Source organism: Lethenteron reissneri, chromosome 2 (genome assembly GCF_015708825.2).
Source record: "Lethenteron reissneri isolate LAM-NWPU_2019-01 chromosome 2, ASM1570882v1, whole genome shotgun sequence".
NCBI classification, from domain to species: Eukaryota; Metazoa; Chordata; class Hyperoartia; order Petromyzontiformes; family Petromyzontidae; genus Lethenteron; species Lethenteron reissneri.
The window spans coordinates 9,409,747-9,426,825 of record NC_083780.1 but is presented as its reverse complement, the minus strand read 5'-3'; the positions used below and the strand labels follow the sequence as shown (position 1 = coordinate 9,426,825).

At 44.6% G+C, this 17,079-nt stretch overlaps 1 protein-coding gene across 1 annotated transcript; it reads right to left on the bottom strand.

Annotated features, from left to right (window-relative positions):
* Positions 1–572: 572 nt before the first annotated feature.
* On the bottom strand, positions 573–15,839 carry LOC133343624 (uncharacterized). The gene is made up of 3 exons (XM_061553318.1): positions 15,692–15,839; positions 9,272–9,437; positions 573–8,091 (listed from the first exon to the last, which is right to left on the bottom strand). Exons 2-3 carry the CDS (start codon positions 9,434–9,436, stop codon positions 7,345–7,347), a joined length of 912 nt encoding a protein of 303 aa, XP_061409302.1. The 5' UTR covers position 9,437; positions 15,692–15,839; the 3' UTR covers positions 573–7,344.
* Between the last annotated feature and the right edge of the window lie 1,240 nt (positions 15,840–17,079).

Sequence of the window (17,079 nt, the reverse complement as noted above, 5' to 3'; positions counted from 1 at the left end):
TACGGTACATTTAATTAAAGGGTGTTTTTAAAAATAAAGTTTTTTTTATTTAATGGGGGGGGGGGGGGGGGGTAGTCACAAGATATCTTGACCACCATTTCCATTGGCTTCATCCCAGAGGTCGCAACCGGGAACCCGATACCCGACCCTACCCGATAACTGGCTACCCGTACCCGGCTGGGTACGGGTACCCGTTTGCGACCCTGGTGCGGCCGGGTACGGGTAAGGAATCAAAACCCGTTTGCGACCTCTGCTTCATCCCCCATATTTCGTCTCGACCACGGAGACATCCGCTCTGGCGACATGCCCTGCCCCAAGGTCCCAAACTTCCATACAAAGGGGTTTTTGGGTGACATCGCGTAAATATAAAAGTCGTTCAATACCGCCAACAACAAATCAGCAAGCTCTGTAACGTAAACAAAACGTGGTGATTCGCTTGTAGGACCTCAGAACAACGGTGTGCTGGAGAGTAAACCAACATTGGCCGATGTTACTTATTTAGAACGCCGTCTGGCACGTAAGTTTTTGAATACACGTGTAGTGTCTTGTAAAATCAGACGGGACACGTTGCAACAGGTCACCTTCTTACACTTTATTAAAAATATTCTTGCAGCAGCTGTAGGCACTCCTAGAACTATCTTACACGGTCACTTAGGGGCCGTCCATAAATGACGTCACACACCTGGGGAGGGGGTCAAGACATTTGTGACGGTGGGGGGGAGGGTTTGAGAAATGTGACGTCACATCAAAATGCTCAACTTTAAATAAACAGAATTGTTATAACACTAATTTTCATGATTAACTATTTGATTATTTAAATTTACTAAGGGCACCTTTTATTTATTTAATGAAGGATCATTTTGCTTTTTCATGGGAGAGTGGAGAAGCATAAATTTAGGGGAAAAAATGATTGTTATTAAACATTTTGATTCTAATGATTCTACCAGGGCTTTTACTTGTGAAATGAATGCGATTTTTATAATTGCACTCTACACTTTGCTTCGTTCTACTACAAAGTTTATAGTATTTTCTTATAGTTATAATTATTTTAAATCTTTTATAATTAAGAGAATTTCTATTTAATATTCTAAACATCTGTAGCTTTAATTAAGACGTTGAATATTTTCAAGTGTATTTTATGAAAAATTTCAGCTTTCCAACACCTTTCTAATGTTTTCTTACATCAGTGTAGCCCCACATTAAATACACACGACAATAGTTTAAAGTGCTTCGAAGCATGTTCTATTTTCAAAATAGAAATATGGTTTTTGGGGGGGGGGGCGGAGCTTTGTGACGTCATATCTGAGGGGGGGGTCTGACTTTGTGACGCCGTGAGGTCAGATATTGGCCAAAATCGCGTGACGTCATTTATGGACGACCCCTTAGATCCAAGTTCCACTTCACCTATCCTGAACCTCAGCAGCTCTGCTCCCAGCGTCTTCTCAGAGGCTTGCAGTGCCTCGGCAGCTTCTCACACTCCACCACTACCCTTGCCTACCCCCATCAGACCCATTGACTCGTCTGCGCCGGGCATGAGATGCGAGATCACCCATCACCCAGCCGTGACTCGTGATGGTTGAGCTCCGTCGACGGCTTGAGCAGCAGTGGCGAGATGTCTTCACTCTCATCCCCAGCAAGAACTCGCTCAGCTCCCGCACGTGTCCCGACATCCTCCTGCCAATTATCGGAGAGTTCTCGTGTCTCTTTAAGGCTAGCGCCTTTCAGATCATTAATAAGCCCTTATCGCCCGTCTCCCTGGCAAACACCTCCTGTGTCAGAGTGCACAACCACTGGAGCCGGTTTGCACCCACTTAGGCGGAGATTTGTGCCTACAATTATTTTATTTTTTTATGAATTGTAATTTTTTTACCTACGTGACTTCACCGACAAGTATGAATCCTTGCAGTCACGAAAGCTTCAAATCTAGAATTGTTCGTACAACCCCATGCGGCACACACACACACCCTCGGATAAGTGTGCACACCGCGTATTTAACTCTACACACGCAGGCATGTATGCCTCTCGGTACAATTGCAAGCTTGCATTTGTCTAAAACGCACCCAAACTGAACTTGTAGTCCCATCCAATCTCAGTTTAATACGTAGAATTTCGCGAACAATACTATTCATAAAGGTTCTTGGGTTCGATCGCGTTTTCTAAATGTCGCAATCGTCCACCACCCGAAACGGCCAATTGGTAAAAAAAAGTGTCACATTGACAAAAAGTTCACTACCTTAGCCCACCGGTGTGTTGAAGAGTGAATCCACGTTCACAATTTTAGTGCGACGTTTCGCTGGTAATTACATCCATCATCATCGGGCAATTTGCCAGAATAGTGAAGCCCTCCACTTGCTCCCGGTCCTACAACCATCTCACCAAGCCACCAATTTTTTAACTGCAGTCCCCATCCCTAATCCGAGGCCTCTGTGCACGCAAGGGTCATTGCCCCAAATGTCACCGACATTTGTCCTTAAGGCGGCATCAGAGAATGGTTTTATTTTCAGGCTTCCTGCATCACATGCCCACCCCACCTTGCCCGACTCGGTGCAACGCTGCGCTTACTCCGCCAGGTGGCGTATCAACTCAAGAGCGCACATGGGGAATTGTCCGTAATCTGATTAATTTAACCTTGAAAGAAAATGCATTTTTTTACAAATAAGGAAATACATAATTGTATTATTCAAATAGCATTAAATCTTGATAACTAGTTGAAATCCTGACCAGGGTCATTCGTGTAATCTCCAAATTAGCACATCAGCACGCAAGCATGCCCGATGTTGAATACGTTACTTGGTGAACCTTGGCATCTCTTAACTACAAACTCATTTGGCAGTTCACCAGGCATCGATTCAATGCCCGACTGCCCACGTCAAAACCAGGATTCCGCTTGTACAGAATACTATCCAAATATAATCACAGAGGGCCGTGGGTATATACGGAGACGTCTGCTCATTTGACAAGTTCAACTTTCGCTATTAGTTTATGCTCGCCAACGTTAGCGGGAAGTGTAACGCGGCGAGTTGAGAGCCGTCTACCCTACCGTGGTAAATCCAATGTGTTCCGTGGAGCAGTGGTGGTGTGTGTGTGCACACAGGTCAGATAATAAATGGACACGGGACACACAGACGCACACAAACCAGGTAAGCGCTATCAGCAGCCGTACCGGTTTCACTGGTTATAGCTTTTTTGAGGATTTGGGGGGTGGGGGGAGGGAAGGGTGCAAGAGGGGACAAAGAGGGGTAGCAGAAGTGAGAGGGGATAGCAAGAGGTGGCGGATGGCGAGGGGAGAGCGTTAGCAGAGGTCAAGAGAGCAGAGTGAAACAGGTAAGCAGGAGATCAGAGGTAGGATGAACAGCTGAGAGAGGCGCGCAAGTGCTGTGGTGAGCAGTGTATGGCAGAGTTGTATGTGCAGTGGGTAGGCAATGTTTGCAGACTTAATTTGGAGCTTACGTGACTGCAGGAATTATTCTTTGGTTCTTTTGGTAAAGTCACGTATTAAGATAAAATTTAATTTATTACTTTATCTGTATACGTGACTTTACCGAAAGAACCAAATATTGTTTGCAGAGTTGAACGTCGGTGTAAAGTTGAAAGGTGATGCGTAGGGTTAGTGTGGTGTTTAAAGCAATGGATGAGTTTTGCATCGAGGGACCAGAATCTACAATGACTGTGCGCAGTGTTTGCTGATGGCAAGGCGTGTGCAATTGAATGGCAATGCAAAGTGTGTATGTATTATCCACAGGTGATCGTGTGTCGTGGTTGAAGCATGTCAAGTGATGTGCATCGACTGCTGGTTACACATGGAGAGAATGTTGCGTGGTGTAATGCTTACGGTAATATGGTGCTGCGGAAATTGTTTGGGCATGTCAACTGTTGTTGAATATAGATGTTGTAGGTGACCAATAATGTACACATAGCTATGTACGTAACGGGTACTTTTAAAAAAAGTGGATGAAGCGATGGACAGTGGTCAGACTGGTGGAGTTTAAAGACCCTGATGCGGTGCGCAAGCATTGGGGCGAGAGTTGGGGCGACATCATTAATATGAACATGGCTGGAAATGTAATAGATTGAATGGTTGGCGTTTGTAAATGTATTTAGTGGAGAGCGAATGTTTTGTAGAGACAGTAGAGAAGCAAAGCAAGAGAAGAAAAATAAATTTGGAATTAGGCAGAAGTATTTTTTTTGGTTTTTTTCCTTTTTTCTCTTCCAAAGTTTAAGGGGAAATTTGCTTGAAACAATACGCTCACTGCATTTTGCAGGGCTCCATTTTTTCCAAGTGCGCATTCGTGTTAAAATTGCACCCAGGTTCAATTTAACCATGTCTGCGCAGATCTCAAATTGTACATTGGCCCGTACACAAAGCCAAATTGTGGTAAAATGTCACTATTAAGCAAATAGGGCGTGCATGATTTAAAACTATTTTAAAGTACAATCCAATTCAGATTTTTGTTTTACTGCACACTCCTTGTGATGGATTCAAATAGTTTTGGGTTGGCATATGTACAATTGTAGCCAATTTGATACCAAGGTGCAAATTAAATCACGATAGTATCCTTTACAGTGATAGAATGCCGAGTTCATGATTGCATTCATTTCTAAAAATGGGATTTTTAAAAATTCAAAATCTGGTCAAGTCCTGTTGTAATTGTATGCAGATTAAACGTTAAGCGTCTCTGCAGTGCGCTTAAGGGTTTGGTTGACAAACCAGCGTTCCTTAACACCTCGATTGTTCACAGTTTGAGTGTCAAATCTGGCCAATTGCGTGGGGTTAAGACAAATCAATTGAAGCACCTTCACATTTTTTTCAGTTGAAAGGGCCATCACAAATCCGTAATACATTTCCGCATTTTTGAAAAGATCCACACCTTTCTTGTAAAAAAAAAAAAAACCCCAGTTATTTTCTTCATATGCATCTTATGTACATGTGAAATACTTTACAATTGGCAAGATGTGAAGAAAATAAATAAAAACATATTTACACAAGGTGTGAGCAAGACTGGCTGGCAGTAACCTGGTCGACTTGGTGTCACCAGTACACGCAAGCTGCCGATGCTTTTCAAAGCATTTAAATGACAGTTTGCAAATGCAGACCTCTGGTCATGGATGTGGCAATTTCTCTCCCCCCCCGTCATGTTCCAATCTTAAATTTAATTTCACTTTTAAAAAATGTTGCCGCTCACATCCACGACCGTTTAAAACAGCTGCTTCACATTGACTTAAAAAGCCTGCCAACTTTTTATCTTCCACAAAAATAGATTTCAAAATTAAAATATACAATATCAATATTTTTCTCTGCTCCTGTCTGTACACATGTGCGCACACTACATACACCCCCCCCTATTAAACTAAACGTCATACCGTACACTAAAAAAACAAGTCGTCCAATAAAGGCTCAGTCATCAACACCAGTCAAAGTCATCGTCAAATACGTGCCTTTAAGAGTTCCATTCTAACTGCACGAAAGCCTTCCAAAGCCCATGCGAACATCCCGTTTCGATTATAAATGCATTAACAGACTTTGAAACCCATTGTTTGCCTCAAGCTAATGTAATCTCAGAAAACAATCGTCATATCAAAAGCTCAAGGCAATCAAGTGGGCCCCAAATTTTTAAATGCATTCACGTCCACACGATCTTCCGGACAATCAAGGTAATAAGTAAACTATAAACAGAACAACAAAAGCACCGCCAGACAGAATTTTCAAGTACAAGCCAACACCGATTCCTGGCAAACGCCAACTTAAGGATAGTAGTGGCTTGTACCAACCACTGGCAAGCAATGTTTCAGGTTTGTTAATAGGTTGAGGCACCAGCTGGCGTGCCACCATATCCATCATCCCACTTGACCTGGGCTCTTTAAAGACGTTTCAGTCAGGATATTTGTGATAAAGTTGAGCACGTGAAGGTTTCATTTTGATGCCAACTCTTCAGGAAAAAAAGGTCCCACTGGTGATTCCAAGCCGATCCATTTTTCCTCCCCCCCCAACCACCCCCCATTCATCTTCAGTCTTCTATTCAAATAAACAAGTCTTCCGCGTCGAATGCTGTTGTTACTGCTTGTGTAAAACGGACGGCGTGTTTATGTACAGAGATGACGTTTTCGCGATATTTTGCGTGGGATCAAAAAAACTGGTTCTCACTTGGTTGCTGCTTTTCAGCCTTTAAAAGTTGCTGTTTTGCAATTTAGCCAAAAATTGTACAGATAAATTTGGATGAAAACGGACCACCAGATTTGGTATGTTGAAGCTGTGACCGCACAGGGCAGCTTGGGCAAGTGCTTGTCATCAAATGGGGAGCGTTAAGATTAGCCGAAGACTCTTTGGCACACAAACACTTCCTAACACATATGCACACACAACAGTGCTTTGCAGTTACCACACACACGCACACACCAAGCAAAGCCAATAACGTGCACACAAAGATGCCCCCAACTCAGCCCCAGTGCAGACAGTGAGCACCTGTTAAGGCTGGGGACGGCACATAAGAGAGTGGTGTGGCCAGCACCACCAACGCCCTTTTTTGCCATCCTGGTACTGATGTGCATACAACACCACACCAGGTACTTAATTTAGGTCGAGTTGACCTAGGGGAGGACCCAAACCAGATTCAGATATCACCATGGCCAGTAACTGAATCTGGGTCATTTTGGGTATTGCAGTGCATCAAAGCCCAGACCACCACTCCCCATTACATCCCCGTACAAGTCATAAAAACACTGGCAGTCAACATGTCAGTGCCAAGTGCACTTTTTGCCATAGCTGTACACACAGTACAGGCCAAGGCCAGTTGCCCGACTGCAGATTTTAAAAAATGTATTTAAAGAAATGTTATTACTCGTGCCGATTTCATCAGAACTTAAAACATTGCCACAGACAGAATCACATTGTGATTGGCAACTGGTCGACCTTGTTTAGCGACAACTTAGATCAAATTTCGCAAGGGATTAAACAAGATTCCAACGCAAAACATCTCCAACTCTTATGACATTTCACCCCCCCCCACCCCCACCCTGCCTTATAATATAAAAGGCCCCAACTTTTTCACTTCACAAGCAAGCACACCCCCTCCGCGCCTTAAAAAGGCCATCATCTTGCCTGTCTACAGTGATCAAACATCTTCTGAACGATTAAGAGTCCATTTAAAATCTAGTCACCACACCGGGATGCCCACACATTCCTTCAGAAGGCAGAAGGATCGAGTTGCCTGAAACCCCTTTTTGCACGCCTACACATGTTGTCGTCTGTCCCAAGTCCAAAATAAATTGAGCAAAGACCATTAACGGCACGCGTCTCGTTCCGTTTGGTCGGTCGCGGTCTCTGCTCTTCACGTCTCCTCCTCCTTCCTACGCCTGCACTTTGAGCAACATCTTCAGCTGCGACGTCATTTCGCTGTAGTACGTGGCGGCGTGCGGCGGCGGCGGCAAATATGCGGCAAAACTGTTTGCCGGAAAGCGCGCGCCCAGCGCGCAAGCAATCACCGCCGTGGCTGCCGCAGTAGCTGTCGCAGCGCTCTGGGACTTGGCCCCGGCATCCTCGAAACATTTCGCAGGAGAGCTCTTTGGCGCTGGATCCTCGGCAGCGTCGCCTTCGCCGCCGCCGCTCCCCTTGCGACTGCCACCAGCGGTGCTGGAGACCCAGTGCACGGGCGGCGGTGGCAGCACGCTCGGAGACGGTGGCTCGCTAAATTTGGCTCCGGCGTAAGCAGGCCATTCGCCACCTTCGCGAGGCGAGCGGGAGAGCGGAGAGCCGGCCTGCCGGGGAGACGACGCTTGGCAGAAACCGTTTGTCGTCGATGGAGGGGAGCGGCGGGGGTCGAGGGAGCGAGGGGAGTGCATGGCTTGGGGCGAGCGAGAGGAAGGGGAGTGCACTGTTTGGGGGGAGCGGGAGGGAGGGGAGTGGACGGTTTGTGGGGAGCGGGAGGGAGGGGAGCGGATGGTTTGGGGGGAGCGGGAGGGAGGGGAGCGGACGGTTTGAGGGGAGCGGGAGGGCGGGGACTGCGAGGCAGGGCTCGGGGTGGAGCTCAGGTAGGGCGAGCGACGCGAGGGAATGGAGACGGGAGAAGAGGTGCTGGTGGAGAATTGCACGATAGCCTGCGCACGCACACACACACACCTGGATTAAATCGGCTGCAATGCCATTGCACCAACATCATCAACCGGATGCCATGCCGAACTTTTTACTTTGAATAGTAAAGTATGACGAGCTTCAGATGACGAAGTTTGATGTCAAGTAAAACTACTAGAACCTGTGTTGGGACAGTAGAATGTATTTATTTTACCTTTCTCAGCAGGCTCTTGCTTTGCCGTTTGCCAAGGGACCAAATTAAAAATGACAGGAGCTTTCAATTCAATAGTTATTTCTACAGATTACTAAGACGGCCATATTCTATTATTCTGTAGGTTGCGGTTGTGTTGTATAGCATTGTTTGCAGACTCCACCAAGTGTTTGCATGGTGTGTATTTAAAGGTCTTATCAACAGCATACGTTGCCCTTGTCACCATGTTAAAGGGAGACAAAAGAACACCCTCAAAAATACCAAACTATTGCTGGAAACTTGGCAACGATTAGTAAGTTCTCGTGGCTGTAGCGTATTGTACAGCACGATGTCTAATGTTCCACTCCATATGCTGGGAGATTATTCAGCACGTACGATGAAGAGAGTTGCAATTACTGGCCAAACGTCACTCAGATTGTAAATGTTGTAGCTTTACTCTACAACACACTGGTGTGGTACGAGTAACGCACTGGCATGTTCTGTTTACGTGACAAACCTTAACTAATTTGCGGTCAGGTGATGGCAGGTTTAAACGACACGTTATTATATTTAGGCAATTTAACCCAAAAAACGGGTACTATGGATTCGTCTTTTCATAAGGCGCAGCACACCCCAAAAAAGGGCTTCACATCACAGCGGCGCACAGTAAAATACATCCAAATGCAACATCTCCACATTAATTCTAGATTTGAAGCTTTCGTGACTGCAAGGATTCATACTTAGTTCTTTCGGTAAAGTCACGTAGGTAAAAAATGAAAATAAAATTAATAAAAATAAGATTGATTATTTTTATTAATTAAAACTAATAAAAATTAAAATTAATAAAAATAAGATTTATTATTTTTATTAAATTTTTTTTCATTTTTTACCTACCTGACTTTACCGAAAGAACTAAGAGTATATCTCCACGTTACCCAACAATCTGATAAACACAGCAAATGAGCGCCACCATATCCTGGACCCCACCGCAGCATCACTGAAATTTCCCTAATCACCTGCGCAGCAGTGCCATGTTTGGCGCTCCCCGGGCGCCGTAGCCCGTCGCCCCGCCCGCCCGGCGGATGTTGCTGTTGGCCGCCACGACGTGGCTGGCTGCGGGGCTGTCCGTGGCGTGGGGGTGTAGCCCCCGTGGCGACCTCTGGAGGCTCGAACCGTGTCATCCTAACACGGGGGGGGAGGGAAGGGGGCACAAAAGCGAGGGGTGAGAGGACATGGTTAGGGTATGGTGGTAACAACTTTGCTCATGACAAACAATTTTATGAGAATAGGTTTTTTTTCTGGCAACAAACAGATGTTAAATCACCAAACTGAAATCTTTTACAAGGAATCATGTCTGCATTAACCACAATACTTGTGGTCAGAATGCTGACAAAAAACTCTGATAATATATGCATTGTCTTTGAAACCGATTGGTCCACACCAGAGACGACTTTCTTTTGAGCCTAGTCTCAAAACGGTGTTAGACCAGAGGACGCCAAAAGGCATACAGTAACAAAGTGAGAATAGGAAAACCTTCTCATATTTTGCTACTGGCAAAGGAGGTCCCATAATGTAACAATTTTCATTTTTCCAGTTCAGGCCCACCGAGTTTATGGAGCTCCTTTTCACAAGCGCCCTGGCCACAAATGATAGCTCAACAAAGTGGCTTATCGTGTCGAAATGTATAGTAGCCGAATACTCTTAAACGCATGTTTCTAAAACGGGAGCCGGAGAGAAAATAAAATCCAAGCCATTAAAAGGGAGACCATTAAACGACCTACAACAACATACCAGACAAGGGAGTTAACATCGCCAGATGGTTCCCCCCCACTCCCCGCTCCATTCGCACCCAATCCCTCACCAAACCTCAGGAGCTAAACATTTGAACAGTGTTTGGAAATGGTGACCAGTATATGCAAAGGTCGCAGGCTGCTACGGGGCGACAACATCGGCAGCACGAGGCACTTCCGCAAATTCAGTGGTCGTGTTTTATTGTGCCCACGCCAATGCGCTTCTGCATTCAACGACTTGGACCAGCGTTAAGTATGGCCAATTGCTACCTGCCCCCCTCCCCTCCGAACTCCAACCAACTCGAAGGGCATTTTAATCTGGTTAAAAAAGAATAATTGAATGTGCTATTAAGTAAGAACCATCGCCAAAAACGTCACCTATTCGTTTCCTAAGGTAGTGTTAACAAATTTAGAATACGATTAGATATTTGGTTGTTTTTCGCCCCGATATCCATTTGCGTCATCAAATGCGCTTGTTTTTTTATGTTATTTAATTTGTCACGCGCATGGGTAAATCAACTTTTTCTCCGCAGTTATTATTCAGTTAAAAACATAAACTTTAATCTAAAACTTAAACCTAAAACTTGATTGAGTATTCTTACTTCATCGATTCTGTCCACAATCGATCACTGTCCGGTGGCAAAGTGGAAATGAAAAACAATGCATCAACTAAAAGGTGAAGTTTATTTATAAAAATTTTTAAGTCGATTAAGTAAAGGTCAAGTAGCTCAGGGGGAACGGTACTGACAAGCTTATTTATAGATTAACTTTTTTAGTCAAACGCTTGGGGGGGAGGGTTGTGTTTTTAGTTTCGGCAATGTCAACATTCCGTGACGTCACAAAGCGTGGTCTGATCTCACCACGTGACTCCTCCCCCACGGCCCAACCGCCCCCCTAGACAAAATGTCGCCACGCCCTCACGGCGCATGCGCAGAAGTTGCCACATCCGGGACAGCGCGGGGCTGCGAAATGGCGGACGCAGCCCCCCCTCCGCCTCCCGCCCCACTGCGCATGCGCACAGCAAGCCACAATTGGGGGCTTATTTACAATTGTGAGGAATACAAACCCTATGAGCTATAAAGCTCTTTTGGTCATAGATGTGGGGGGGGGGGGCATGTCAGAAACGATACAATACAAACCAATAGAAATGCAAAGTATAGGAAAGGTAAACAAGTCGTTTAAAAAGATATTTAAATAAAAAAAAATTTTGTATCTAACCAGGTACGGCCCACTGAGCTATTGACTTATTATTCAGAAGCAACCTGGCCACAAATGATAGCTAAACGAAGTGGCTTATCACGTGGAAATGTATAGCAGCAAAATTATCTAAACGCGTGTTTTTAATATGCTATACCCGTACCACGTTCAATTACGGACACCAATAAAAATACATTTAACCAGTGGGAAGCCTACATCATAAAAAAACACAATTTTCTACAGCACTTTCGTCCAATAAGTCTAACTTGTCAGACAAGACCGAATTTTAATTGGCAAACGTTCATTTTGGGATAACATTATTGAAAGAGATCAAAACAGATTGAGAAATTCTCCAGTGACCATCACTTTTAAGATCTAAGCAAATCCATGCCTGGCAAAACAATGCAGCTAAATCCATGGCATACAATAACACATTACCCATGGTGAATCTTGATACATGTACCCCCTTTTGTAAATCCATTGCTAATGGGGGGGGGGTTGCCTGACCATACTTCACCACTCTGGTCAGTGCTGGAGTTTGTTAAGGCCGTTTTTCCCTGTTACATTTTCATCATCACATCCTGACAATCTTTACAAAAAACACTTAAGTCGAAACTACGTACCCCCAACCAACCATTCGTGCCTAGATAGTCATAACCACCACATACCGGTTTCTGTAGTGTTGTGAAATGCGGTTTCAGTCGAAACATACAATTCCACATTGTTATCGCAACGACTCAGAAACCCTATGACTCAAGAGAGAACCATATACGCACACCCACATACAATGACCCATGTCCATATTTGGGATCCATACCTACATAGGGTGACAATACAATCGACTTGAGACCCACAGAACACCTATTATAATACAAGTAGAAACGTCTACACGCAATGCTAATTTAAATCAACATCGCAACACAAGCGGTGTTTTTTACAACCGTGCTTTTAACAACAATGCCAAGTCAGAAGATTTCGTTGGGTCACTGACTCATGATCATAGCTTCCCTCTTGCATGGTGGGGAATTCCCAGCCACTATCCTGGTAATGCCCTGTGTAGACTCAACGTGTCCTTATACCACATACGTACTAGTCAATATTAACGTCTATTTCGTCACTAGGCAATCTACTTTATAAGCACTGCAATAGCTTGCACCTATTAAGCTAGTGGGGCAGTTGTAAGCACTTGAAGATAGTTAATATCACCAAGTTGGCATCGCACAATAACTTGTTAGTGCTAAACAGCATTAGGTGAGTACTTTATGTACTAGACTTATTACCTTTAAAACGCATGTTAATACTAAGAGTAGGCATTCCCCTTGTTTCTGGCAAATAAAACTGGTGTTAAGATGTTAAAACACCAAACCGAAACCTTTCGCAAGGAATCATGTCTGCATTAACGACATATACTTGTGGTGAAAAAACGAAAAACCATGCTCCCACAGGATATGCATCGTCTTTGAAACCGATTGGTCCACACCAGAGTCAGCTTTCTTTAGAGCCTAGTCTCAAACAATGTTAGACCAGAGGACGCCACAAGGCTGCATTCACCACATATACTTGTGGTGAAAATACAAACGAAAAACCACATGCTCCCACAGGATATGCATCGTCTTTGAAACGGATTGGTCCACACCAAAGACAGCTTTCTTTAGAGCCTAGTCTCAAACAGTGTCAGACCAGAGGACGCCACAAGGCAAACATAGCGCACCAAGACAATCCACCATCAAGACGATGGGAGCTCAAGGTGAGCAGCTATTCCAAGTTTCATTTGTTTCAAGTTTCATGTATTAGGTATAGCCCTGTGAGCCATTCGGCTCTTGAATCAGGTGCAACCGCAACAAACAAAAACATGAACAAGAAAACATCTTAAAGGGACTTTGTGCAAACAGCAAATCCAAAGACGGTAAAATATTGCAGAAAAAGCACCGTACACCAACACTGTGCGCAAAAATCCCAGTGGGATGCAAGTCAAACAACAACAACCACAAGACAACTTAGATTAAGGCCATCAGTCTAACTCCGTACTACAAACAAACATGGCCAAACCAGAAAACGTTTCGAAAATCACCATTATTTGAACACTATACTCTTTGCACCTATAAAAGTGCACAACTTTGTCTATTTGTGATGAACGCTGCACTTTTCGTCGTTTCCATGCAGGGGGCGCTGCAAACCTACGCGCCACTGCATTAACGTTGCAGGGACAGGCGTTCGATCACGTTGTAATCGATCAGCAAGACGGTGGTCTTCTCGCATGGCCAGCAGCTCTATGTCGCCTTATCGATCCCCGCAATCCCAAACAGGTGAAAGTCCGCATCGAACCGAACACCCACAGCAAGGCCATCTACTTAACGACGAGAGAAAATCTTCTTGGTTCTTTCGGTAAAGTCACGTAGAAGGGAAATAAAAAAATACAATCAAAAATTAATTTGTATTTCCCTTCTACGTGACTTTACCGAAAGAACCAAGAAGATGAATCCCTGCAGTCACGAAAGCTTTAAATCGAGACGAGAGAAAACACAAAATGTCGTCTTCAATTAAGTCTTCCAGATGTAAAATGAAAGAAGCTTTAAATTAAGAAATCAAATTATCTCATTTAAAACGTCACAATTCAAAGATGTTTCATTTTAAAACAAGTTAAGCTCGTCAACAGCGCTCAATAGTATTGTGGAGTTAAAATCCTGCTAAGGCGGTCGTCTCAGCCCATCATCTCTTGGGGGGGGGTAAATTAAATACCACTTAGTAGGGAAGTCAACACGTGGCTGACTTGATTACTACGTGAGGTCAAGTTATTAATAGCGGAAACGCATTTCATTGGGCTGGTCAATAACTATACGTATTTAGTTAGTACCACCAGCATTGACGAATTAGTACCAATTAATCATTATCGATGCCGTATATGTAATGGGGCTGGTTTGTGCAAATATCATTTGTGTATCGATTGAGTGCCGTACGTCGGTGCTAATTGAAGAAAATAATCTCAAACCATTATTTTTAGATTACAAATGTGGAAACCTTAAAAAAAACACTTTAAAACCACCTACACTGGAAAGGGATAACATTGTTTCCCATAAAGTAGATTACAATTTATATACAACTCGAATCTTTCACAGATTCTGTTCCGGACCAGGATGGTGAAGTATGTTTTAAAAAACACATCAACATAGAGTGTGTTGAGGTTTCTTTCATCAAGTTGGGGGGGGGGGGGGGTTGCCAAAAGGATTTGTACAAATGTGTTGTTGTCTATTAGCTGTAAAAGGGGAAAATCAGTTAAATAATAAGAGTTTACACTACACAGGCAGTACAAAGTCCTGTGTTACCCCCCCCCCCCCCCCCCCCGTGTTAAACATTAAACAAGTCCTACGTTTGACCAAAAGAACAACACTAAAACTTTTGGACTACAAACATTAATACAATTACAAGTTCTTTCGGCGCCAAATGCAACACAATGTAAGCCTTTACACTACGAGACCTCCTTTACCAGTGGCAAAATATAGTGATGATATGCACTGTGCATATCATTATCAGAGTTGTTTCTTTGTCTGCTTGTGTCGTGGTTATTGCAAACATGATCCCTTGTATAAAGGTGTCAGTTTTTGTACCAGTTGTAAGGGTAAAACCCTACTACAATGTAAGCCATCAAGTAACCCTGTCAATAGGGTTTAAGGGTCTTGGTACATCATTTAAACCTTTTAATTCAAACATTAAATTTGCATTTTTTTGTTCTTTGCCGTGGTACTTTAAAAGCGACTGGATCTACAAGCTGAACGTTTACGTGATTAAAAGTCGCTTGTCAAAACCCATAAAAATAACATATTGATGTAGGGTAGAGACAACATGTTTGCTTATTGCTGGATATGTAGGTCAACCAAGCTGACATTTTTACTTTGTAGATGATAAAGTTACTCGCACAGGAATTAGTCAAAACGTTAGATTTTAAAAAAATTGGTGTCTTAAAATGCAAGTTAGTGTAATTCAATAACTACGTAAACAATTAACGACTATAAAAATAGCAACGCTCATCGATGGCTGCGCTTGTTTTGTTTACACCGTCAATTTAATTTTTAAAAAGTCCAACAATGTTCGCTTTACTCCTACTAATAAGTAGCAACTATAAGTGTATTTAATTTTGCGTTAATTCCCGTATAGCATCGACATACGCCCCCGACTACACAACACGGGCGCCAAAAGCAGTTCGCAACAAAGACTCCAGCTTCTCAAAAACAATTTAAACCTTCACACGCCGACGTATTTAGCAGTAGGCGACAGCTTAAAACATTTTAAATAACTGCGAGGCAATCGCAATCCTCAACATCGGGTCAAGAACGACAACAAGCGGAGCGCCGAAGCAGGATAAACAAAGACACAATGGCGACCCAACAACAACCATCAAGACGTCGACGGATTATCAAAAAAAAATAATAAAAACCTCTCCTCACAACTCACCTCCTTCTCGCCCTTGAAACCTTGTCAAGCCGACGGGACTTCGCAAGCTACACACAAACGCCTACTAAAACACGACAACGACGACTTAAGATTGCGTTGACGAGTCCACGACTACTTTTGCCGAGGCGACCACCGCGGCCACCTCACGACGACTGCGCCGAAGAGGCGCGCGACGGAGCCTTTTATAGAATCCACCGCGTTTTTTTTCTGACAGTGGCATCTTCCGGAAGACGATGACCGCATAGGTTAACGGAGACCCTCCCCCTCTGCCCCGGGACTTCTACCTCATCCGGAAGATTCTACCTCTTCCAGAAGACGCTACCGCCACTGAGTGTTTTTTTTACCGGTAGGGTCTTCCGGAAGACGATGACCGCATAGGTTAACGGAGACCCTCCCCCTCTGCTCCGGGACTTCTACCTCATCCGGAAGATTCTACCTCTTCCGGAAGACGCCACCGCCACTGAGTGTTTTTTTAACGGTAGAGTCTTCCGGAAGACGATGACCGCATAGGTTAACGGAGCCCTTCCCCCCTCCCCTCTGCCCCGGGACTTCTACCTCGTCCGGAAGATTCTACCTCTTCCGGAAGATGCTACCGCCACTGAGTGTTTTTTTTAACGGTAGAGTCTTCCGGAAGACGATGACCGCATAGGTTAACGGAGCCCCCTTCCCCCCTCCCCCTCTGCTCCGGGACTTCTACCTCATCCGGAAGATTCTACCTCTTCCGGAAGCCGCTACCGCCACTGAGTGTTTTTTTTTACGGTAGAGTCTTCCGGAAGACGATGACCGCATAGGTTAACGGAGCCCCCCTCCCCCTCTGCCCGGGGACTTCTACCTCATCCGGAAGATTCTACCTCTTCCAGAAGACGCCACCGCCACTGAGTGTACGGTAGAGTCTTCCGGAAGACGATGACCGTGTAAGTGAATGGAGCCCCATCTCCCGCCGTGGCTTCTACCTCTTCCAGAAGATGCTTCCGTTTTTTTGCCCCCCCCCCCACCCCCTGAGGTCGAGCCCCGCCTTCGCACGTACGCCTCATTTGCATAACTGGAGCGCGAATTCCGTCAGGGCGATTGTGATTGGTTGCCGAGAAAGATGGGGGGAGGGGGGGTGTTGTGAACCGCGGGTTGAGATGCGAATTGTCGCTCGTGATTGGTTGTTGCTAACAAAAAAAAATGGAATTAACCAATCAGAGAGCTCCGCGCGCTGTCGTCAGGCGAAGGAGGACGAAGGGGGGTTGGCGTCGCGCGTGCTGATTGGCTAATCCGCTGGTCACGCGTCGAGGCTTGAGCTGCATATTGTTATGTCCGGCACAGTGAAGGCTCTCCCTTAAAAGACAAACTAAACTCATCTCGATGTGCAATGTTTTTAAACGTTTGTTTTAAATTAAAGT

Bases quoted from the DNA above. Each gene is read 5' to 3' on its own strand.
- LOC133343624 (XM_061553318.1), bottom strand. From the start codon at position 9,436: ATGACACGGTTCGAGCCTCCAGAGGTCGCCACGGGGGCTACACCCCCA. The intron at 8,092-9,271 runs GTGATTAGGGAA...GTGCGTGCGCAG, and splicing joins AACATGGCACTGCTGCGCAG to GCTATCGTGCAATTCTCCAC.